The sequence below is a fragment of the Platalea leucorodia genome (assembly GCF_965183815.1).
Source record: "Platalea leucorodia genome assembly, chromosome: 6".
In the NCBI taxonomy this organism is placed as follows: Eukaryota; Metazoa; Chordata; class Aves; order Pelecaniformes; family Threskiornithidae; genus Platalea; species Platalea leucorodia.
This window is the reverse complement of record NC_138828.1, coordinates 44158089-44179576: the sequence shown is the minus strand read 5'-3', so window position 1 is coordinate 44179576 and position 21488 is coordinate 44158089. Positions and strand designations below refer to the sequence as shown.

The 21488-nt window shown below is 37.5% G+C and overlaps 1 protein-coding gene across 2 annotated transcripts in view; it reads right to left on the bottom strand.

Moving 5' to 3' along the window:
• PALLD (palladin, cytoskeletal associated protein) overlaps nucleotides 1–21488 on the bottom strand; it is a gene marked incomplete at its 5' end in the record, with an annotated part of 206384 nt that overhangs the window by 35328 nt on the left and 149568 nt on the right. For both annotated transcript variants that reach the window (XM_082316413.1, XM_082316414.1), the window contains one exon: nucleotides 2617–3312. In XM_082316413.1, the coding sequence (XP_082172539.1) occupies nucleotides 2617–3312 (696 nt within the window). The remainder of the gene's footprint in view (nucleotides 1–2616; nucleotides 3313–21488) is intronic.

The following is a 21488-nucleotide window of genomic DNA, read 5'->3' as shown; positions in this document are numbered from 1 at the left end:
TACTAAGTACTGATTCTGAGGAGCAGATCTGTAATTGTGGTAAGATTTAGTAAGGAAAAAATCATTGAAATGTATGAAAAATTAAACAATTACTCAATAAATTCCACAGCATATCAAGATGCATAACTTAGAAAAATAGTCTGCAGAATTTCTTACTCTGCCTAACAATGTTTTTTGTTATTTACAAGAGATTCTGGAAAGGCTAAATATTTACTGTTTTCTTTCAGATATTTGGCTATCGGTGTCACAGTACCCATGCCTGGGAGAGAAGAGAATAAACAACCATGGTAAAAAGACCATATAATCAAAATATGAACAGTGAATCACCAACCCTGAAATACACACACAAAAAAGACAAGGCAAGAGAAAGGAGCCATGAAAGCATTGAAAGCAGACAGGAAAACTGTTTTAAGAGCATTTTATCTGGTAGAGGCACTTGACATGAAAATGTTGAAGTATCTAAATGGAATGACAGGTCCAAGTCTACTTGTACCGATGTTAAAATATAAAAACAAAACATAAAGTTATTGTCTAAAGAGGAAATGCTACCACTTCAAACACTGTATTTGGAGTCTCTAGTAAAAAATGTACCTCCTTTCCATGAAAGATATTTCAAACTCTGCCTAGTTCACTTTCAGCAACCCACTACCATATTTTCAATGTCACCACTGTATGACTGCTCAAGAAGCAGAGACAAAGCTAAATGGCTTGACTAGCATTCTTGACAGAAATTTACTCAGCAAGACACACCAGACATCAGTAACCTACACAGTAAAATGAAAAAGGAGAGGCCAGGGAAAAATTGGCATCAAAGACCCATAATGATAGACTTTTTTTTTTTTTTTTGCATCACGCAATATATCTTTTACCATGTTTTAATGTTATAATTCAGATGACAAATGCTCATTGTGTGTATATATATATATATACACACACACGTACGTATATATACATATACATAAATCACACACACATACATTCAGTATGGTTAACATGATCCAGCTCCCGTCTGGACTACATTTCCTGAGGGAATGCAGGCCAAAGAACCAACCACCTCATCCTCAGCTCAGAGCCTGACGCGGCTGCCTTGTCCCCGGGGGGACAGACACACCATCACTTGCACACCCACACTGGCTGCTGGGCTTGGGGAAGTGAGGGGCATGGGGAAGGGGGAAGCATCCTTGGAGAGTTGTCTCTCTGTCCAAAGATCGACGGGAATGGGGAAGACCATAGCTAATGCCTCAAGTGAGGACAAGTGTGCATGAACGTAGCATAACAGGGAAAAAGGGACACAGCAGAGGCTCCAGCTGCTGCTGTCACCCTCACACCACACAGAAAGGAACTTGAAAGAGAGTCCTGTTCCTATCCAGAACTATATAGCTGTATTAGAGTCTTTCCTGGAAAACCAGGGGTAATTGCAGACTTTTGTGGGCTGTGCTTACCTGTCAAGCTGTCAGTAAATTAATCATGCGACTTTAAGCAGTCAGTATCAATAGAGAAACTCAGCCAGTGCAACGGACACAGTAAGACAGAAAATCACAACTATTGTGAGTGCAAGGGCAAAGTGTACTATTTATTCATTTTTCTCCTAAATCTGTTTTATGGCCAGACTCCATAATGAGCCCTATGACAGAAATCAAGATAAAGAAATGCTTTTTAATGTGTATACATGATTTATTACTTTGATATCTGTCCGCTTTCTTCCTTCTCTTCCTTTTCATGTCTTGGACTGAAATAACAGAAGTTCCCACCACAACGGTATGTAGCTGAGCAAGTCACCTAGATACCGTAGATATGTTTAGACAAACTTCTAGACAAAGTTATAAATAAGCCTTGGATACAGCTATTCTCATTTTTGTTCTTCAGCATGTCTCTTTGTTCTCTAAGGATGGAATGAGAGTCTAGTGCCAGTGGAAAGACAAACTGATCTATGATGGGAGCTGACATGCTCCAAAATACTATTTTGGCCTTTAGAGAAGACAAAAGGGGAAAACAAGTATGCGGAGTTGTTAGGGGGAGGGATTCTGTTTGTTTTTATGCACTGCTTTTCTAAATCCCCTCCTAAACCCTTTTCCAAACTTCCTCAGAACAAAAACTCTAGCCAGAAAGTCAATATATCATTATGACCACTTTGTTGTCAGATGTATACTTTAATACCTCATACTTTAAGTATCACAAAGCTATAGGGACTTGTGAACAATGCTCTCTTTAATTGTTATTTCTCTACCTGCAGACGTAATGGAACATAGACTACAAATATCACTGAATATGTGACTTTAAAAGAACTGGGTCATGAGAAGGGTTTTCTTGGCTCTCCTTCCACCGCCCTGGGCATGCAGAGCCTTTTGCTGCTGCTTTCATATTTTCATCAACTCCCATTTAAAGCTTTAGCTTCTCCTCTTTTGTGTTCCTACTGTAGGACTTCTTCAGAATCTCACTTCTGTGAGGGTAAGAAGACTATCCCATCTCTAGCACAGAGGCATTTGCAAATAATTCATGCATCTCTCCCTGTCAGGTAGCAGGTAACAGCAAAGGATCCTAGAAAAGTATAAAATGAAGCAAGTGCAATAATCTTCAGTACAATCAAACTCAAGGAGCTCATTAGCTGATACTTACGGAGGCATCACTCCTTTCGGGAGGCCTAATGCGTTGACAGAAACGGGTGGTGGCTGGGATGGCAACATGGAGCTGAGAAAAGCTGCTGGAGACTGGCCGGAATTAGGAAATCTGGGAGTTGGAGACAGGCTGTGGGAAGGTGAAGAAAGTGAAGGAAGAGGAGGGGGTGGAGGAGGTGGAAGTGGAAAGGAATCACACACTGGATATGCTGCGGTTGGACTAAAGACAGGGGGAGGCGGGGGCGGAGGAGATGGAGAAGAAGGAGACCAGGCGTACTCCCCTTCTGGAGCAAACTGCTGAGAGAAAGGGGGAACAGGCACTCTCCCAAACTGTTTCTGAGAAGCAGTTGGGGACATAGGAGAAGGAAGGCTGGATGTAGATGATCCTGAAGATGGAGTCACATAACCCGAAGCAGGGCTGATATTCTGAGCAGCAATGAACTGCTTAGGCCGAGCATAGTTGAAGGAGCTGGAAGACTGCATGGTTGGGGAAGTATGAGAGTTAAGAATACTCATTGGCACAGGAGAAGTGACAGATTGGCTGGACTCAAGCTCCTGGAAGGAGGGGGGAGGAGGAAAGGAAGGAGAAGAGGGAGGGTGCTGCTGATGATCAGGTTGCTGTTGGTGACGATACCGCTGGCTGCTTTCTTGCTCCAGACGAATTTGGTTCTGCAGCTGCTGTATTTTTATAGGGTCCCTGTAGGAAGGAAAAATAGACAAAAAGATGATCAGACATGCAGTGCTGGTCGGGGAGGAGGTAAAAGTTCCACTGAGCTATGGTCTAGGAAATTCAGAAGGCAGTGAAAGTTCAAAGCGTTTGCATATCTTGAATAGCCCTATTTCTTCAGAGCTAAAACATTGCTACAAAAGTCCGTTTTCTGAGGTCAAGAAAGGGGGAAAAAGGTATATGAACAATAGAAGTTAACAGAACCTTCAATTCTTAAAAAAGGTAACTTATAAGACAATTTGAAGACACTTAGGATATTTTAAAGAAGCAATCCAGATAATATAAGTAATGGTAAAAATGTTGAAGTTCTTAACAAGGTCTCTTTTCATTTCTTGCCTATTTCATTCAATGGCCCTGTTTCAATAATAAGCCTCAGATATCTACCCAGTGACAACTTCAGCCTTGACTTCTGCTGTAGCCTCTGTGGGCCGATCAGACAGACCTAATTACTGCCGTACTTTTAATGAGGATTTTGGAGACAAGGGACCAACTTCTGTATTGGAACCATCCATGTATCTGTAGATGAGCAAAGACTTCCAAGAAACATTTGTAACCTAAGGAAATGGTGAACTGAACTTCTCCATATCTTTAGTCCCACTTTTTTTTCCAGGCTTTATTCTTAACTGTAGGTCCTGAGACGTGTCTTAGTAGATACTGAACACAGTTCTGAGGAATTGCTAATTGCCGTACTATCAGTTCAAATAGAAATGAGAATTTCTTTCAGAAATGCAGATACTCACTACCAGAACAATGAAGACTATAAAAACTAATACATAGGAGCACTCAAAACTGTTAATTAAGTAGGAGGGGAAAAAAAACAACAAACCAAACCAAAATGTTCAGCAGTGAAGCAAACCAGACCATGCACTGGCTTTTTTTTTTTTTTTGTCCACAATACAGTTGTTTGAACGACAGCGAGATCAAAATTAACTGTGTGGTCTCTCATCTTAAAATACATCAGACCGACTTGCTTAAAATTGTCATGTTGCAGCTGGAAATTGTAACTTTATCTCAATACTCCAGATGTCTACAAAGTTTCAACATATGCACGTATACCTTTTCTGTATATTTAACGTACAAATACTTTATTATATACAAGTGTGTCATTGTTTATATATAATTTAGCTCATTTAAGCAGAAATTTTAGAAGCTGTCTACTTAATGCATGGCATATGAATGTATGATTCTGGCACAACAATATACTTTTGTTGGTAGCAACAAAATTAGAAATGGTAATATTATCATATTTTCCACTCTAAGATTAATTTTGATATTCCAACTATTCACATTTACCAGAAAGTGTTTTCTGACAATAATTCTGCTTATGATCTCAGGCCAAAGGAGATTGTTTAGATAAGAAAAAGGGGAGCAAGCTTGTTCAGGACAGAAAACTGAGAAATCAGTTATTTACATTTAATAGTTGTTTTTTTTCTTTTTTGTCATAAAGATGGTTCAATTCTAGCAAGAGTCATCTCACCAATAATACGTATTTCAGTAGTTAAAAGGAGATTGCATTTTCCTCTTTAATTAAATCAGCAACAAGAACATCAAAATGTTGCAGTTCACTTGCAAATTTTATAATTCATTTTTTGATGTTGACAATAGACTTTAAATCCCTATCAGTTCAGCTTTTCACTCCATAGGACATGGGCTGAACCTTATTCTTCGATTTTTGCTAAGTTACATAAAAGTCTCCTTACCCTAAATGGGCTAAAGCAACACAATTTTAGTTCCCATCACCATTTGACCTTCTTGGCTGATGACAGAAATACTTCAGGTCACCTCTGATTGCAAAGAGAAAGTCCTGTAAGATTACTACTTTCAGCTCATTCTGTATCTTTAGTCTGACTACTTGCAGACCTACTGTCCAATACCTCTAAAATTATTTACAAATAATATTTATTTTATTTTCCATTATAATCGCCTCAATAAGTTTTTTTACTTATTGCGGAGAGGCTAAGGTTAAAAAATGGGGGAAATCTAGTACTGTAAATGGTGTGTTGAATATAGAAGAAACTTAGCTGTCTCCAACACTCCTATGTTTACCCAACATGTGCTGAAAGCAAGTCGGAGTGTCTTGTCTTGGGACTTTTTTATTTTCATCGCCAAGTCACATGGCGATGTGCCCAGCCAACGGCATAACACAAATGACCATCTATGGCCCTGTCAATGGTAAGTATACTACTACAGCGCCTGCCACTGAACTGCTGCTGTACCAATCCGGGCAGAAGTACAGACCAGATTTAGTGTATGTCTACAAAAGGTTGGCAGGCAAATGTGAGGTTGCTCTGCGCTCACACTAAGCTTGACTTGAGGCCACAGGAATATACATGCCTTTAAGTCAGGGTTTATTAGTTCAGGACAGCACTAATTCCATTTGCAAAGCTTTTGATCAGCTTAGAGTTCAGACAAAGCAAGTGCATGTCTGCTTGAAAAATAACATGCAGACATAATCGTTATCCCATCAGTCCACGTAGCAAAAACCACGAAGACCTTCTTAGAGCAAATTTTCATTCCATTCATTCCAAATTTTCTGCCATTCAAGTGGTAGAAATGCACGATCCTTGTCTGCAAAGGAATGTTCTCCACCTCAGAGCTATTTTTTTAGCAGCAGATGCTGCTCTATACCTATTAATTTCTTGAGCAGATGTATCTCAGGGATGTGTCATTATGAATAAGAAAAAAAAAAATAAAAGAATAATCAATTCACAAGTGTTGCTTTGCAACGACACCAACAGCAGTGGAAGCTGTACATAGGCAGGTCCCTGAAAGGTAGCACTGCTGTGCCACAGATGTAGAGAGCCCAGCAGTCAAAACAATGCATGGGAATTGGTCTGTTATGTTGCCCTCATCAGTAGGGAAACAAAGGCGGCAATTAAAAAAAAGTTCAGTTTTTGGATGAAATTACAGGAAAAATTAGTTTAATTGTAATTACATCCTCTTTCCAATTACCTGAAATTTGTTTTGTAATCACAGTGTTTTAAAGGGCACACATGCTTTCAGGGAATGCATCAAGCTGTTTAAACAATAGAGAATAAAACTTGTTTTCTCATGCAGAGTTTTTGGGTTTGCCAAATAATTAATTATAACAATGTAAGAATGAAGAGTTAAAAGTAAATTTTAGTAAAATTCAATCAGTAAATCAGTAATAAAAAAAAATAACTAGACTAAAGCGAATACTGAGAAATTTCAGCAACTCACTGAAAAGCAGGCCTAGCAGTAATATAGTAAATATTTTCAAAAGGTCTGCTTCAGTATTTGTGAATTTTTTTTCAATACCAGTTATTCTTACCCAATATTTTTATATACATTTTCAGATGTTCTAATAGGCATGCTAAAACAGCTAAAGAAATGCAAAAAGTAAAGCAGTAATATTTTAATTGAAGCAGACATTAATTGCAACAGAGGGAAAAACAGTATTTATGCAGGTATTATTTACAGTTCGAATATGTACAGATTTGCTGTCCACAATACTTAATCTTTTCTTATCAGCTACTAGAACCGGAAGGTACAGACTTTTCACCTTCACTTATGAATTTGTCTGAGTTGTTTTCCACTTTTCTATATATTTCTAACTGTGGAAAGAGATGGGAGAATGAGAAGAAGGAGGGGAAAGAAATTCAGGTTGTTCAGCAGTTCAGGATGAGGATTTGTTTGCATCACTAGCAATATCCAGTGGTAGAGGATGTGACAGTGAATAGAAGTTAATCCTGGAGCACTGTGTGTGTACACAATGTCAATCTTCCTTTTCTTTATAATATTAAACATTGAACAGCTAGAATAATTTTTGGATATTTCTATGGTGTCTCTTTAGGCATTTCTTTATTTAATATGCAGGTGAATAACAAGATGCAATATTACACATTCCCAAGTATTTCTACAACCTTGCTTTCTTCTCTGTCCTCTCTAAGAACAAACAGCTGAAGGAAGATACAGCAACTAAATTTTTTTTTAGATTAATTTATTGGCTTGCTTCATGGAAATGAAGCTAAATGGAGTTAAATGATAGTGAGAAACATTTGAAAACAGGTTCAAAGGGAAGAACAGAGACATTAGATTTCTTGGTGGGCAACTACAGAATACTATCTTTTTAAAGGCAAAACACTGATTGTACGAGAAAATAGTGGGCAGAAATGCTCAGAATCTTCTCTAAGGATGCCAGTACATACAGCATATTTTAATAGTTACTCAAAAATTCATGTTCTTGAGGTATGCACTTGGTTTAGATTATATTAGGCTCTTTTATCTTTTTATCCCATTTTCATAATGCTTTTTCTTCCTGATACCTTCTTTGTATCACATTGTTTTGAAAATTAATAGAGCAGTCCTCAACTTTGAGATCTAAACTGGTAACAGCCATCATCAGGAACCGTAACTCCAAGCCTAGGCCAAGTGCCTGGGACACAGTGCTAACGGAGGAGGGGAGACAGGCAGATGGTCGTACATCTCTGAAAGTCTCATAAGGAACTGGCTACTGGATTGCAGAGCACATTACAGCAGATGGCGTTTTCAGGGATACAATAAATCCTTCATACTGAAAGTTCTCTGTCAGGCTCATTCACAGGTTCCCAATATTAGGATATGTACCAACTTTATTTTTATCTTGCATCTCTGGGTTCATAAAGAACATTAAAAAATTTATTTGGAAGAACAATGCACCAAAACCTCTTCTGGGAAACACCTTACTATTTGCAGTGTAATCATCAGCTCCTCAGTATAACCTAGTCTGTGTACCTTTTCAACACAAAAGTTCATGTGAAAGCCCTTGTATCCATTCTGGCTTGGGAGAGGGGTTTCTCTAAAGGTGGGGGGATGCTGTCCAAGCCTTGAGAGGAATCAGTCATACACAAAATGAACCCTATCCAGGTAGTGTCTACCACAACGTGTGTGGTAAGGGCATTCAAGTTTATTCTGTTTTTTACAGCACAATATACAAAGTAGATTGAAATAAACCACCACAGATAAAGAACTAAGATTAAATACATTGTTCTATGCTATAACTTCTTAAATTTCCTGATTTTGGCTCTCCTTTGTCCTCCCTCATGATCTTAACAAAAGAAAAGGAGCAAATGGAAAGCACATAAAGAAAAGCAATTTTTGTTTAAAAGAAAGAATCCTATGTATCTCATGTATGGAAGAATAACAGGCTCACTTCTGCCTCAGGTCATTCCTGAGTGAAAGCAGACTGGCCCCTTCACAATCCTTCCTGCCCTCTGAGAAACAGACAGTGCAGTTCTACAGCAATATACTAAAAAATACCTCTGAAACAAAACTACAGAAATATTTTGAATGAAAATAACCAGAATTAACCACAATTAAGCTTGAGCTAGTTTTCTAAATTAAGATTTGAAACCAATGCCCCAAAACCTCTGTATTTGTATCTTGGGGTAACAACTACTCATCTCCATTAAATCTACTTTCCAATGAAGACCTAGCTTCTAACTCAATACTAATGCTTCAGAATCATGCCAGAGCTCTACAAAAAAGGAAACAGTCACCATCATGCTGTATTAAAAGGCAAGGGCTCTTCTCAGGTAACCCTGACTTGCATTGTCAGTAAATGTCTGTGTTTAGATATATTTTTTATATGTGTATTTATATCTATATTTAGATACTTATACAATGGATGGAATATTTTTTCATTATAATTCATTAATTTATTAAAGTTGGAATGTAATAAAATTCAGTTATACATATCTAGCTCCTTGGCAGCCCAACTGGACAACTGGTAGGCAGAGAAGGAATGGAGAACTGGAAGTGCTGGCGGCTGCTGTGGTTCCCTCACTAGATAAGATTCACAGCGCTTCTGCACCTGCGGCTCCTCAGCAGCTGGCATGGCGGACTTGCCAGGTAGCTGTTAAGCTAGCTCTTAAACACACTGTTTAATTTACTTTCTACAACCACAACATCTGTATTTTACTGGTATAAATGGTTCTGTTTTCTAAACTTCTTCTGACGGTTACTATTTCAGAGACTGAAATGCACATACCGACTCATGCAAAATTTGACAGTAGTCACTGGTATCTGGAATTGTCCTCTGACAAAATTCCTAATAGAATTTAAGGTTTTCCGCCAGATTTATCAACTGGTGAGAGTTGTTAAAAATGAAAACAACCTAAGCTAGCAGTGGATGAATTAACAGCTCTACTGAAAATAAATACTCAGAATACACAGGTAATTCCAACTAAACTGTGTCCACTGAAGGAATACTTACTCATTTTTAGATATGTTAAAAACGTACATGTATGACAAGGCAAGAAAGTGAAGTAAAGGGAGAAGAGATGCCCCCTTTTACAACAACTGCAAGGTATTCAACATACAGATAGCCTTCAGGCTGTATTAATATAAACACATTTACCCAAGCATTAAGCTTCCTGATGCTGAACAATCCCTTATATTGTGAGAAACAAAGGTGGATTGTTTTAAATCCTGCAAGGGTTCACATTTATGTAAGACTGGAATTATCAGTTAAAATAAAGACGGGGGGGAGGAAAAACAAAAACCAGCACCAGTTTGGGTTCTAGCCCACAAACATTCAGACATATTTTTTGTCTATGCTAACAGATTTCAGGGAGGATGCAGGGCTGTCACTACAATTTAATCCTTACGTTGAATAACTAGAGAGCTATAACTAGGAACCATCTCCACCAGCTGCAACCTTTTAATGTTTTTATTACTTGCCCTTCAAAGCGTAACAATTTGAAAAATGCAGATTTGTGACAAATAATATTTTCCATATTTCAGGTTAATATACAGGAGTATTTATAATTAATTTCACTGTAACCTACCACACTCTTAGGAAAATCAGTATGGTGCAAGAGCTAACACAGGTACTGTATTAGGAGCACACTATGAAACTAAGCCTGACTTTTCATCTAAGAAACTTCATACACACAGAAAATAAATGTAAACCATCTGCACTGTACCTGTATTGTTTGTGAACTCACTTGTAAGGAAATCGTGCTGTAATTTGGCTGTTAAAAACTTTTCTGTCTATCCTAAAAAGTGGGAGTTGTACCTGTGCCCATTTTCCATTATGGTTTGATTATCTGTCAAAGGCATCAAGGTAATTTCTGTACTACGGAAACCAACAGTAGTGATAGTGCCAGTATTCAGCGAACACAAGCAATTCTTTTAGAGACAGGAACCATTTTTCATCTCTATACCACTGCAGGGACATTTTTCAAAACATGCACCGGTGAGATAACATGTTTAGCCTGGGCACAGAAAGAGAGGAAATTGTGCTCTTGTGCACATTCATTGTTCCCAAAAGTCATAAAGACACAATACAGCTTTAGTAAAAAGGCTAAACTTTCTATCTGTGGTAGGGTTAGGTCATAAGAATTAGTCTGGTAGTCAAAAACCTGTCTGGCTTGGTAATTCAATAGTGTTACACAACTAGTACACACAGGTAACAAGTTTTACTGCTAAAGGAAACAAAAAGCATCATGCTATTAAGAGGTAAATCGTAACAAGGCATTCATAGAAATATAGGTTCCAATTTACAGCTGAATTGGCCCGAACTGTAAGAAATCATGACTTGGAATGCAGGAATAAACTGGCCTGCAAATGGACAAATAGGTCTTCGGCCTCTGATTGTGCTATAGCCTGTGGAAGGTTATATTCTGTGCTGACTGATATATATTCAAAGAAAGTATGGGGAAAAAAAAATATATATCCAAGTTTGAAAAACTGTACTAGCCAAAAAACTGTACTAGCCTAAAACCAAAAGCAAACATAAGAAAAGATGGACGGCCACTCTTCTTCTAGATGTAGTACGATACATTTTCTCAGTGCTGGCACTGGAACAGCACAAGCACAGTGGTCTTTTTTTTTTTTTTTTTAATTTATTTTAAATTTAATATATTTGATTAACAAGATGCTCTATAAGTCATCACATTTCATCTACCACTAGCTACCAAAGACAGGAGATTTGCTTGTTTTTATGACTTCCCATGAACAGTTACAGTGGGCTTAAAACTAGACCTCCATGCATTCAATGTTAATATTCCAGTATCTGTCAAGTGCCTGTTCTTTGGGTTACACATAAAGATGACTGCTTTGTACTACTGAAATAGATACTTTAGGGAGGAAGAATGAACATCATATTAAAAAGACAAAAATAGAGTAGTTATGGGATGCCCCGACATTAAACGGAGCACACAGTTGCTATCAGAGTGTTTTTAGGAAAATTAAATAAAAATTAAAACTTTAACTATGTTTTAAAACTACTTGAAGAAATTAAGGTAGTTTTAGAGCCTAAATCCTAGGCCCTTTTACCAGCCATTCCATATTCACAAACGGTTCTGACATGCGAGCAGGTCGCTGCCTCATGGGTATTACCACCTGATACATCAATAGCCTCTTTTACTGAATCTCACTGGAGGTATCCTGTTCTTGAAACACCATATGAAAAGGAACTACTGGAAAGGAAATCAATGTACAGAAGACTGGTATTTATATGAAATAAATATATACATCTGAGATTCTCCCACTACAACAATCTGACTGACTAGGTGTCAGCACCACCTTAGTACCATAAAGTTTTAGTACTATACCATTCTTGCTGAAGTCCTTCTATGCACACAAAAATAACCCTATCAACAACATACACTAACTTTTACGGAAGGAGGAGAAGCACCAGGAAGTAACAGCAACTGCTAAAGACAGTCATAATCTTTCAGACTGGTTCTCAAGAGCACTGGAAAGTGAAAATATACTCACAACTTTTGTGACATTTATTCAACTAATGTAATCCTAACGCAGTTATACCTTGTGCTCAATCCAGTGCAGGATGCTATACCCCTGTCATGCAATCTAGGTTGGTAACCTCAATGAAAGTTATGGCAGTAAAAACAAAGATACTTAAAAAGGATGAACAACTGTGTAGTCACTCTGCATCCTGCAAACTTCCTAGGGTATCTGAAGTTACTGCTGTGTTAGGGATTGGTATCATCCCGAGACATCTGCAGATCTATTGGGAGAATTTTTCCTCCCAGATGCCCTCTTAGACAGCCTTTTAAAAGCACTGGTGAAGCCCATCTCATGCATTAATTGAAGAAACAACAGCCTTTCACTGCTTCCCTGTCATTGTTCTCTGGCACCTAAACCAGGGAACAAATACCTACCCCTCCATGTTACATAGCTGCTTGGCGCCAGCTGCAGTTAAGAGTTTGTTCAGGTACAGATAAACTGCTTCAACTTTCTTCCCCCAGCAGGCTAGCTGACAGACAAAGCTCTGGTTAAGTGAAATATTCACTTTGTTGCAAAGAAACTGAATATAAAAAATAGCTGAAGTGTTCTCAGTGTTTGCACATGTTGCAGCATTGCACATAAATATTTCTGCAAAGAGTTGGCAAATGCTCCATCTATTCATGCCCAGAACACTCTTTGAGGGTGACACTCCTCACAGAGCAGAATGAAAACTCCAACACGCACCAGCAGAACAGCAGCAACAAAAAATCTCAGTAAAATGAAAACACTTGACAGTGTGGCAGATGTACCTTATGTTAGCTATTACATTTAGAAGACCAAAAAGGACTCTTTGAAGACTTGGCTATAACAGTAGACATAACTTTACCTGCTCATGTAGACTGATAACATCTTTTTGTTTCACCGCATTTTTTTGCTATCAGCAACTTGCATCAGCTTCAGTGATATCTGCCTGATGAATACTGCTGTGACCTATTTTGCAGTCTTTTAAGATGTGGATCTCCATTCATCTTGCTGGATTAATTTTGAAAATAAAATAGTTTATAGGGCTCTGTCACTTCTTATCTAGCCAGACATGTACTTCAGAAGTGTGAGTTCTGGGGTTTTGTTTTGTTTTTAAAAGGCATCTTCCCCAAAGTATAAAAAAGACAAGAAAAATGATGATAGTCAAAATGTTGCTAAAGCACCTTTAGATATGCAGAGCTACTGCTTACGACAACTGCATGATAAACGTAATTATAATGAAGATGTTTTAGGCAAAGCTGAAGGACTAAGTAGACTTGCAGCCTTACTCCCTGACCGAATGCTATACCTCACTGTATTTTCCCCATTGCTTGTTATAAAACAAAAAATGAATACCTACACGGCAGAATTACTGAGCAAGAGCAAAAACACAGTACATAAATGTCACTGCAGTCAAAACATATTTTTAAATATTCAGAATATACTCCGCTCCTGAACAGATTCAGCAGACCTGACCAGAACTACTCACATTCCCTACTATCACAGAGAGAAACAATGTATCCTGAAATAACACACATTTGGTCGGACACAGAAACTCAACTTGAACTAACCTCTTGTGCTGGCAACACATAATTTTAAATAGTATTTCCCTGATAAATAAAGTGATTTAATGGTGAGAATTGAACATTTTTTTTAACTGCTAACTAACTACACAGCGCATTGTGCTGAAAAGCTTAAATGGAATACCTTACATAAAAATGACAGAGCAAATAATTGCTTTTGTACTTACGAGTGAAAATACATTCCATAAAGATGATTCATTTCAAATACTATTTATTTCTTAATACATAAAGTAATCTTGCGTATGGGAGACTTATACAGTAAGGACTTCTTCCCTGAATTAAGCCGTGCCTTAAGTGATGTATAATACCATAAAAAAGAAAGAATCGTACAGGTAAATTGTGTAATGATAAACACTTGTTATGGCCAAATACTGTGCCAGTGATTCTGTATGGCTGGTCCCTTCTCTAAAACTGTTTTGAATCTTGCTTAGCTCTCGGTAAAAGGAGTCAGCATTCTTACCCAGAGAAAATAAGAGAAAGGACCAGGTTTCATTTTTCCCAAATAAAACAGTAACCAACATGGTGACTGGCCAAAACCAAGGAACCACACGGATTGGCACTTCTCCTAAGCAGACAGTAAGGACACATCTGCATTTGTGCTTTAGCTTGGATCAGAAATGTGCTTTTGAAGCAAATCTCCAGTTGTCCCCACTTGCTTGTTCTCCAGTTCACATCCTGGAGAAGCCTCTCAAGAACATGAACTGATTCCCTGTCAGGTGAAACGAATGTAGCAAACTCCAGCCACTAATGGGCTTCAGTCCACTCGAGCAGACTAGAGCTAGTCCAAAGTGAACAAAACAAAACCCCAAACTCAGTGACTCCGAAATGTGTAGTGTAGATACCATGTCCTCAGCCTGTTTTTTCACTCTACAGAGCCACTCTTGTTTCTGTGCACTACTTGCTAATGTAGGCCATATATACAGAGCAGATGTATAAACTAGCATGAGGTGTCTAGCTAAATCATACAAGCTAGAAGGCATTTAAAAATAAGTGCATATACCACAAGAGATTCTGGCTTTATATGTCATGTAAGTCTCAATTTCTAGGCAGTTAAACATAGTCTTGCTAAACAAATATGCTGAAAATTAATCTCTTCATTTAATGTATTGAGTTTCTTGAAATATTTTTTTAAGTGTACAGCATATTGATGTATAAAATATTAAGAAGTAGGGTACCATGCATATTATTTAACATATATACATTCAGAGACAATGTATGGACCTGTCCTAGACAGAAATTTTACTATTTTGTATGTTGTAGTACAGATTTTACTATTTGATTGCCTGCAGCTGACCTCCAGAATTCAATTAATTCTGCTCCTTCCTTCTGCCCTGCAGTAAAAACCTCCCAGTCAAAACAAACATGTCTTGTTTGCCCTCAGTTTGATTGCAGGGTAGTTTGTAAAAAGCTAGTTACAAAGAAAGGTGTATTCCTCAAGATTTAAATCCATTTTGTCTGACAATTATGAAGGAAGATTCTCTCTTTATTTTGATGACTCATGCACCTTCTTAGCCTGGAACTGGACACTCTTGGAGAAAGAATACTGGCCTAGAAACAGCACTTGCCTGATTTGAGGGTCCCGAGTTATATTTTCCCATATTTGTTTATTAAGATTAGATTAGATTTATGTTAAAATGAACATTCCAGAATGGATGATGAGAAAAGTTTCCTACAGCGAAAGCCAATGTAGTTTATCTTGACCAACAGCAGTTTATGTTTTGTCCTTATTGAAAAAAGTTTTTACATTGAATAGTTAGTAGTGTGCACAACATATACAAATTGTTTCCTTAACATAACTAGAGTACTTAGATTACATTTGGAAACTACTGGTAAATCACTGTTAGTAAATTAAAATTAAAAAAAAAATAAAAATCCATGCTTTGTTTCTATTATTGTAAGTGCTAATAAGATGTAAAAGTAGCAATACACATCTTTCACACTGAAGTCAACCCCACCTGTATGTAAAACCTTCTCTTCGTGTACCATGACAACTTGCACTTCAAGCTATCTTTTACCTCACAAATAGCTGAGATAGAAAAAAGAAAAATGTTACCTGTCTGTGGTTTAATAAACAACCTATAACTCCACATCGAAACGGTAGGTTACTTCAGAGACAGAGGGATTTTGACAATACCAAAATTGGTAGCACTGCAGTCAGCATCAGTGTGGATCATATGCTTGTTCCTGTGTGAACCATGAGATTCCACACGATCCTCTGTTCCTCTCGGCAATACTCAGGTCATGGTATAATGCTGGTCTGTCTTCAATTTTTCTTCTCACTGACCTCCCTACTCTCTAACTGCTGCCTTCTTGTCTGATTCCCTGCTTCTTTCCCTTGGTCTATCATCACCTCTTCACCACCCCTTGCGAGCTCCAGAAGCGCTACCTAGGATGTACGATACCAAAATTCATTACTTTATCTTCTACCTCACTTCATATGCTAGCTTCTCCAGAAAAGCATACTTCACTCTTCAGAAAACACTCATCTAAAATACCCTTGTCTACTACAGTTTTCTACCGTGAACTAAACGATAGTTATTATAGGTGTTAGAACCCGCCTGACCCTTGTGTCTCTGGGCTCATTTACTAAAACTACTCTGTAGTCACAAGTAAGAATTACACAGTACATTGATCCTGTTTCTCATGTGAAGGATCCCTCTATTCCTTTTCCGTTTCAGGGAGAAACCTCAAACACAGCACTGAACAGAAATGTTACACAATAACAAAAGTCTTTGGATTGTTTGAGGTCACCTAACTGATAGACAATTCATACAAAATACGATGATAATTTTTTGCAGAACAAGTAATAAGTAAATGAAAGTCAAAAAGCCAGAGACACCAGAGAGCATTTTAACATATTGTAGTTTTTGTCACAGAGGGCAAAATAAGGCAAAGACATTTAAATTCTCTGACTAGTTGTGCCATATATCAAGGAACGTGGGCACCCAGATTTGCAGAAAGACTGAGCTGCTTAGTATTTTTGTTTGGAGAAAAGTAAGTTCATTCCCCTACAGTCATCCTCTTTTGCATGCCAAGACTCTAATGAGCCCATGCACTTAGACTTACCACATTAATTACATTCTCACGCCCTAAAGGCAATGTTGTCTGAAGCTGTCCATTTTTCAGTCATTTCATAAACCTTCAGAGACTGCAGTTTTCCAAATGGATTTCAAGACTTCAATATTAAAGTTACTTAAATAATAACTAATCCACCAGACCCGAGTTTTAAAAATGGGGAGATTAACTTCACTAAGCAAGAATTGATAGCACATAATTCTTGCTGTACACTGTCCAGGCAATACTTCACAGATTAGTTATGTCTGATCTTCTACTCTAGGGAGAACTTTTGTCCTCAAGAGCCTAATATAAGAAATGGCATCTCATGATCCAAGGTTTTTTGTTTTGTTTAAATTTGTCCTATGTTTAAAATCTGATATTTGAAATTAAGAGGAATCTGTAAGGCAAAAGGCCCAGCTTGATTAACATACTTCATAATTGCAGGAAATGTTTTTCGACCCTTAGTTGACTCAAAATGTTTTCTCATGATTTTTTAGCAGCATGATCTACTTCCCTAATAAATCATTCAGAATGAATAAGAAAAGATCTGCATACTTGGAAATAGCAACAGAATCTCACAATCATTTTGAAATCCTCTATATATTAAATAGCTTTATATTTTCAAAACAAGCTCCAGATGTGTAAAACAATGATACTTTATTTGTGATAGGCCTAAAAGATCATTTGCCTTTTTCTTCTGGCCTTGCAGCACTTCAGTTTGCTGTCATGTTGCTCTAATTTTTCTAGTCGAAAGAAGACACATAGGGAAATGTTCTCATCATCTCATCTTTGGCATCTCACTTACATGAGTAGTAGTACAGCCTCCTAGATAGTCAGTGAAACCTCCAGAGTACAGTTCAGAGTGTGTAAATTAGATGCTAAATGTCAGAATGAATGAAGACCCTCTTAAAGAAGCATCTTTATAAGTCATCCCAATAAAGCACAGGCTTCAAAATGAAGACAGGCGACTCAGATTTGAGCAGATAAAAATAACACTACCCAAAATTCTTTCCCCTGCCCACAACTTAGTAGACCATGAGTCAACTGCAGATCTCATAATACATCAACATTGTTTCGCAGTCACACTGGACTTAACATTTAATTTATTAATTTAAAAGTAGCAATTTTTTTTCCATATGCATTATGTTGTTAACTAGTACGACAGCTCTTATTTATCGGCAGCTAACATATGTACGCAGCTACTCTTGATGAGGAATATTCTTTTAGGCGGACTTTGTATTGGGGAGGATCCATAGTTCCAACACTACCACACCCAGCTAGGGTCACCGTGTCGGAGTAAAATTAATAGAAAAGGTCAAATTGTTTAACAGCATTATGAAGTAACATTGTTAAGAGTCAGGAAGAAATCTTGTGATTATTTATCAACACCATCAGCTGTAGAACAAAGAGTTGAACATAAACCAGGCAAAAAAATTTTACCCATTAGAAAGGGGACTCATTTATTCATTTAAAAAGTAGTCCTAAAGGAAAGCCAGAGAAGTTAATCAACAAAAGATATGCCAAACGGATTTTAAACATCACAAAAAAAAAGCACAGTGTCGCACTGCATTCCATATGAAGATGAATGCAAACATTTCAGACCAGAATATCAGACTAGAATGTGTATGGCAAGATTGGTTTTAGTCGCGTAGGTTAAATGTGAGGACATCCAGGTTGCTAAGAGCAAAAAGACTCAGATCAATGTAAATAACTTCCTTGTACTTTGTGTTCTTTAAACAATCAGCAAAAGAGTTCAATTAAAATGTTAAACAATGCTTTTCAACACAGAAATACATATGTTGCAAGTATAAATGCTAAAAGATACCCTAGAGTCTTTCTATGCACCAGGAGCAAATCTGTTATTTACTTTTCCCAAGTTCAACCTGTTTTATTTCAATAAGATGCCCCCAAATCTTTTTATAATTATTTCCATTGCATATAAACATAATCTCCTGGTATTAGTAAATTAGCTTGGCTAAATATAGCAAGGAGCACTCATGTTTTATGGGGCATTTTCTTTGGTATGCAGCTAATATAAATAAAATGAGCAGAGAGAAGCTGGCAGTGTTCCACTGACATTACATCACTTTTCCTTAATAGGAAACCTCTCTGCAACTTAACATCTTGCTTTAAACACTCAGAAGTGTCCACAAAGTCTTCAGTGAGGATCATCATATAAGGCCAGTAGTTAGCTGCAAAGGACTGGAACATAGAGCTGGAGCTTACGGTACAACATTGAAGAGAACGTCTAATGAAAACCACCTTTGATTGTCACCAACTGCAGAGCAAGACTTGCACAATCTCTAACCAAAGAGACATGTGAGGCGTACATAATTCCAGTAAAAAGCAAGAGATGAAGTTCTAATCACTATGACTTTACTTCAGTAGACTCGGGATTTCCTCGAGAAACCTTAGAAAGCGACAAATTAAAAAGAGAGGCCTAATCCACCGGCCAAAAGCAGGACAGAGACACAAGCATCTACCACAGTTTCATTTGCTGCTTACCCTTTGTGATCCTGAAAAAGACGAACCCTCTATTTTATGGTAGCATCAGTACCGTCCCTCATCTCTAGTATGACATTATTTTGAAGCAGTTAGTTAATTACTGTAAAATATTGTATGATATTCATTAACTAAGAGCCAGATGTTGCCACCCATATATATGTTGAGCTTTTCACAATAGGACTCCTTGATTGTACACAATAAAAATAAATTAAATGTGCCGCAAAACCCAGTGGACCTACAAGGTTTTTCTGAGAAAAAGATAGTCCTTGCACTCAATGTTTTGCATCCATTACTGAGATTGCTAGACTTTATTGTTTGTGTCATATACTCAGAGGCAAAAAGCAATCAACATAGAACATGAAGAATAAAAGCGCCCAGAGAAATTTATGTTCGTGCTGTAATTAATGTAAACATCAGTTCCAGTTATTGTATTTCTAACGTGCAATTGCTGAGCAATAATCCAACTCCTGCTTCAAGTCTGCATGCAGTATTTGCTGGCATGGAATTTTATTGAGAGTGTAATTTATTTACACACTGTCACACACACACACAAACACAAAAATGTATTTACCATAGTACAAAAAGTCAGGGTAGGTCATTTCATCCTCTGCTTTTTCCAAAAAAGTTTGAGAGGAGTTCACTGAGTGGCTCCTACTGCTTTTAGCTGCAGCTGTGCAACATACAATCTTTGAAAATTTACAGTAAACGTTGCCATGTTTACATCAGTGACTCTCAGGAAAGAAAATGCTCATCAAGTAAAGGTATGCAGCAAATAAATGTAAGACGAAGTACACTGAATACCATGCTCTCATTTAGGAATCACATGGTCTTACGATACCACAGATCCTCTGCCCCCCTTACTCAGTAAGACATCCCCAAATACTTCTGTGTGCCCTTCCCTGTTCTTTCACATCCAGTTGTGATGGCACAACAGTTTAGGACCCTCACAGCAGAAGGGGCAAGCAAGTTAGAAGTTGAAAGTAACCCTCAAATTTGAGTGGATTGGTGCTTTTGTTTGTTGGTTGGGTTTTTGGTGGTTTTGTTTTGGGGCTTTGGGGTGGGGTTTTTGGTTTTGTTTTTTTTTTTTTAAACTTTTTTAGTCTGTTCACTGCTTCAGATTAAAGAGCAGCCACCCAAAGGGCTCTGCAGGTGCAACAGAAGGGTGGTGCTTGTCCAGGAATAAGCACCTGAAAGCTGGACCTCCCACAGCTCACACTGCCGGTGAGAAAGTCCCTTCCAAGGTAGGGTTTGTGAAGCCATACCTTTAGTTTGTAATCGTGAAGGGTAAGAAAGAACTTCTATATCCACTTTACTTCTGAGTGGCAGCATACGAACAAGATCTTTATGTTTTAATTCACATAAACATTTTTAATTCAACTGCTCTAAAATTAATGAAGTCTTTAATGGAAGTAAAGCCAAAGTTTAGGTTACAGCAGAGAAAAGTGGTTTTAAACTGGTTAGCGTGCACAGTGAATAACTGGAGTAAATTCCACCTCCATAGCTGGAACTATCTAAAGATTTCAAATGGAGGGTATTTGTGCAACATTAGCATACTCTCTCCAAGTACACAGTATAGACCTTCATTTCACAAAAAATGAAGACAAGTAGCTTAAGACTTGATTGACTGAATGACAAAGGCATAAATAACAATATTCACTTGACCGGTTTCAGCTTTGTGTACTTTTGTTGATCAGTGAATTGGCTACTTACTAAATAATTAGGTTTTCTTTATTTTACAACTATATGCAGAATTATTAGCATCAGCCAATGCTCATTTTCTAAAATACCATTTTAGTAGTGGTTTCAATTAATGCCTAGTTTTCAGAGAAGGTCAGGGAAAGCCGAGGAATTAAGTTAGACTCAAAACACAATTTTGAATAATATGGCAGCTATATTTATCTAACATTAATCAAATCTCAGTTATGATAAAACTTTACCAAAATCTTCTTATTGGATGATACAATTCCTGCTAAATAAGTTATAATTCTCTGTTAAGTTTCAACTATTGTAGTGTGTTGCACCGTCATTTTGGAAACAGAGAAAACATCTGCTAAAATGAGCTGTAATGGAAAAAATTCAACTGCGAGTCTGTCTCGCTCATCCATTCTAGCACTATTATTATGCAAGTTAGCCTACTATATATAGCAGCCACAAGAGGAACTGATCTGCTAGCTGGGCATGTACATGTCGAATCTATCATCTTTTTGTTTTATCATAGGAAAAACAAGCTGCAACAGCTTTCCAAACTTGTGTAAATGAATTCAGGAATTCAAACCAGTAGCCAAT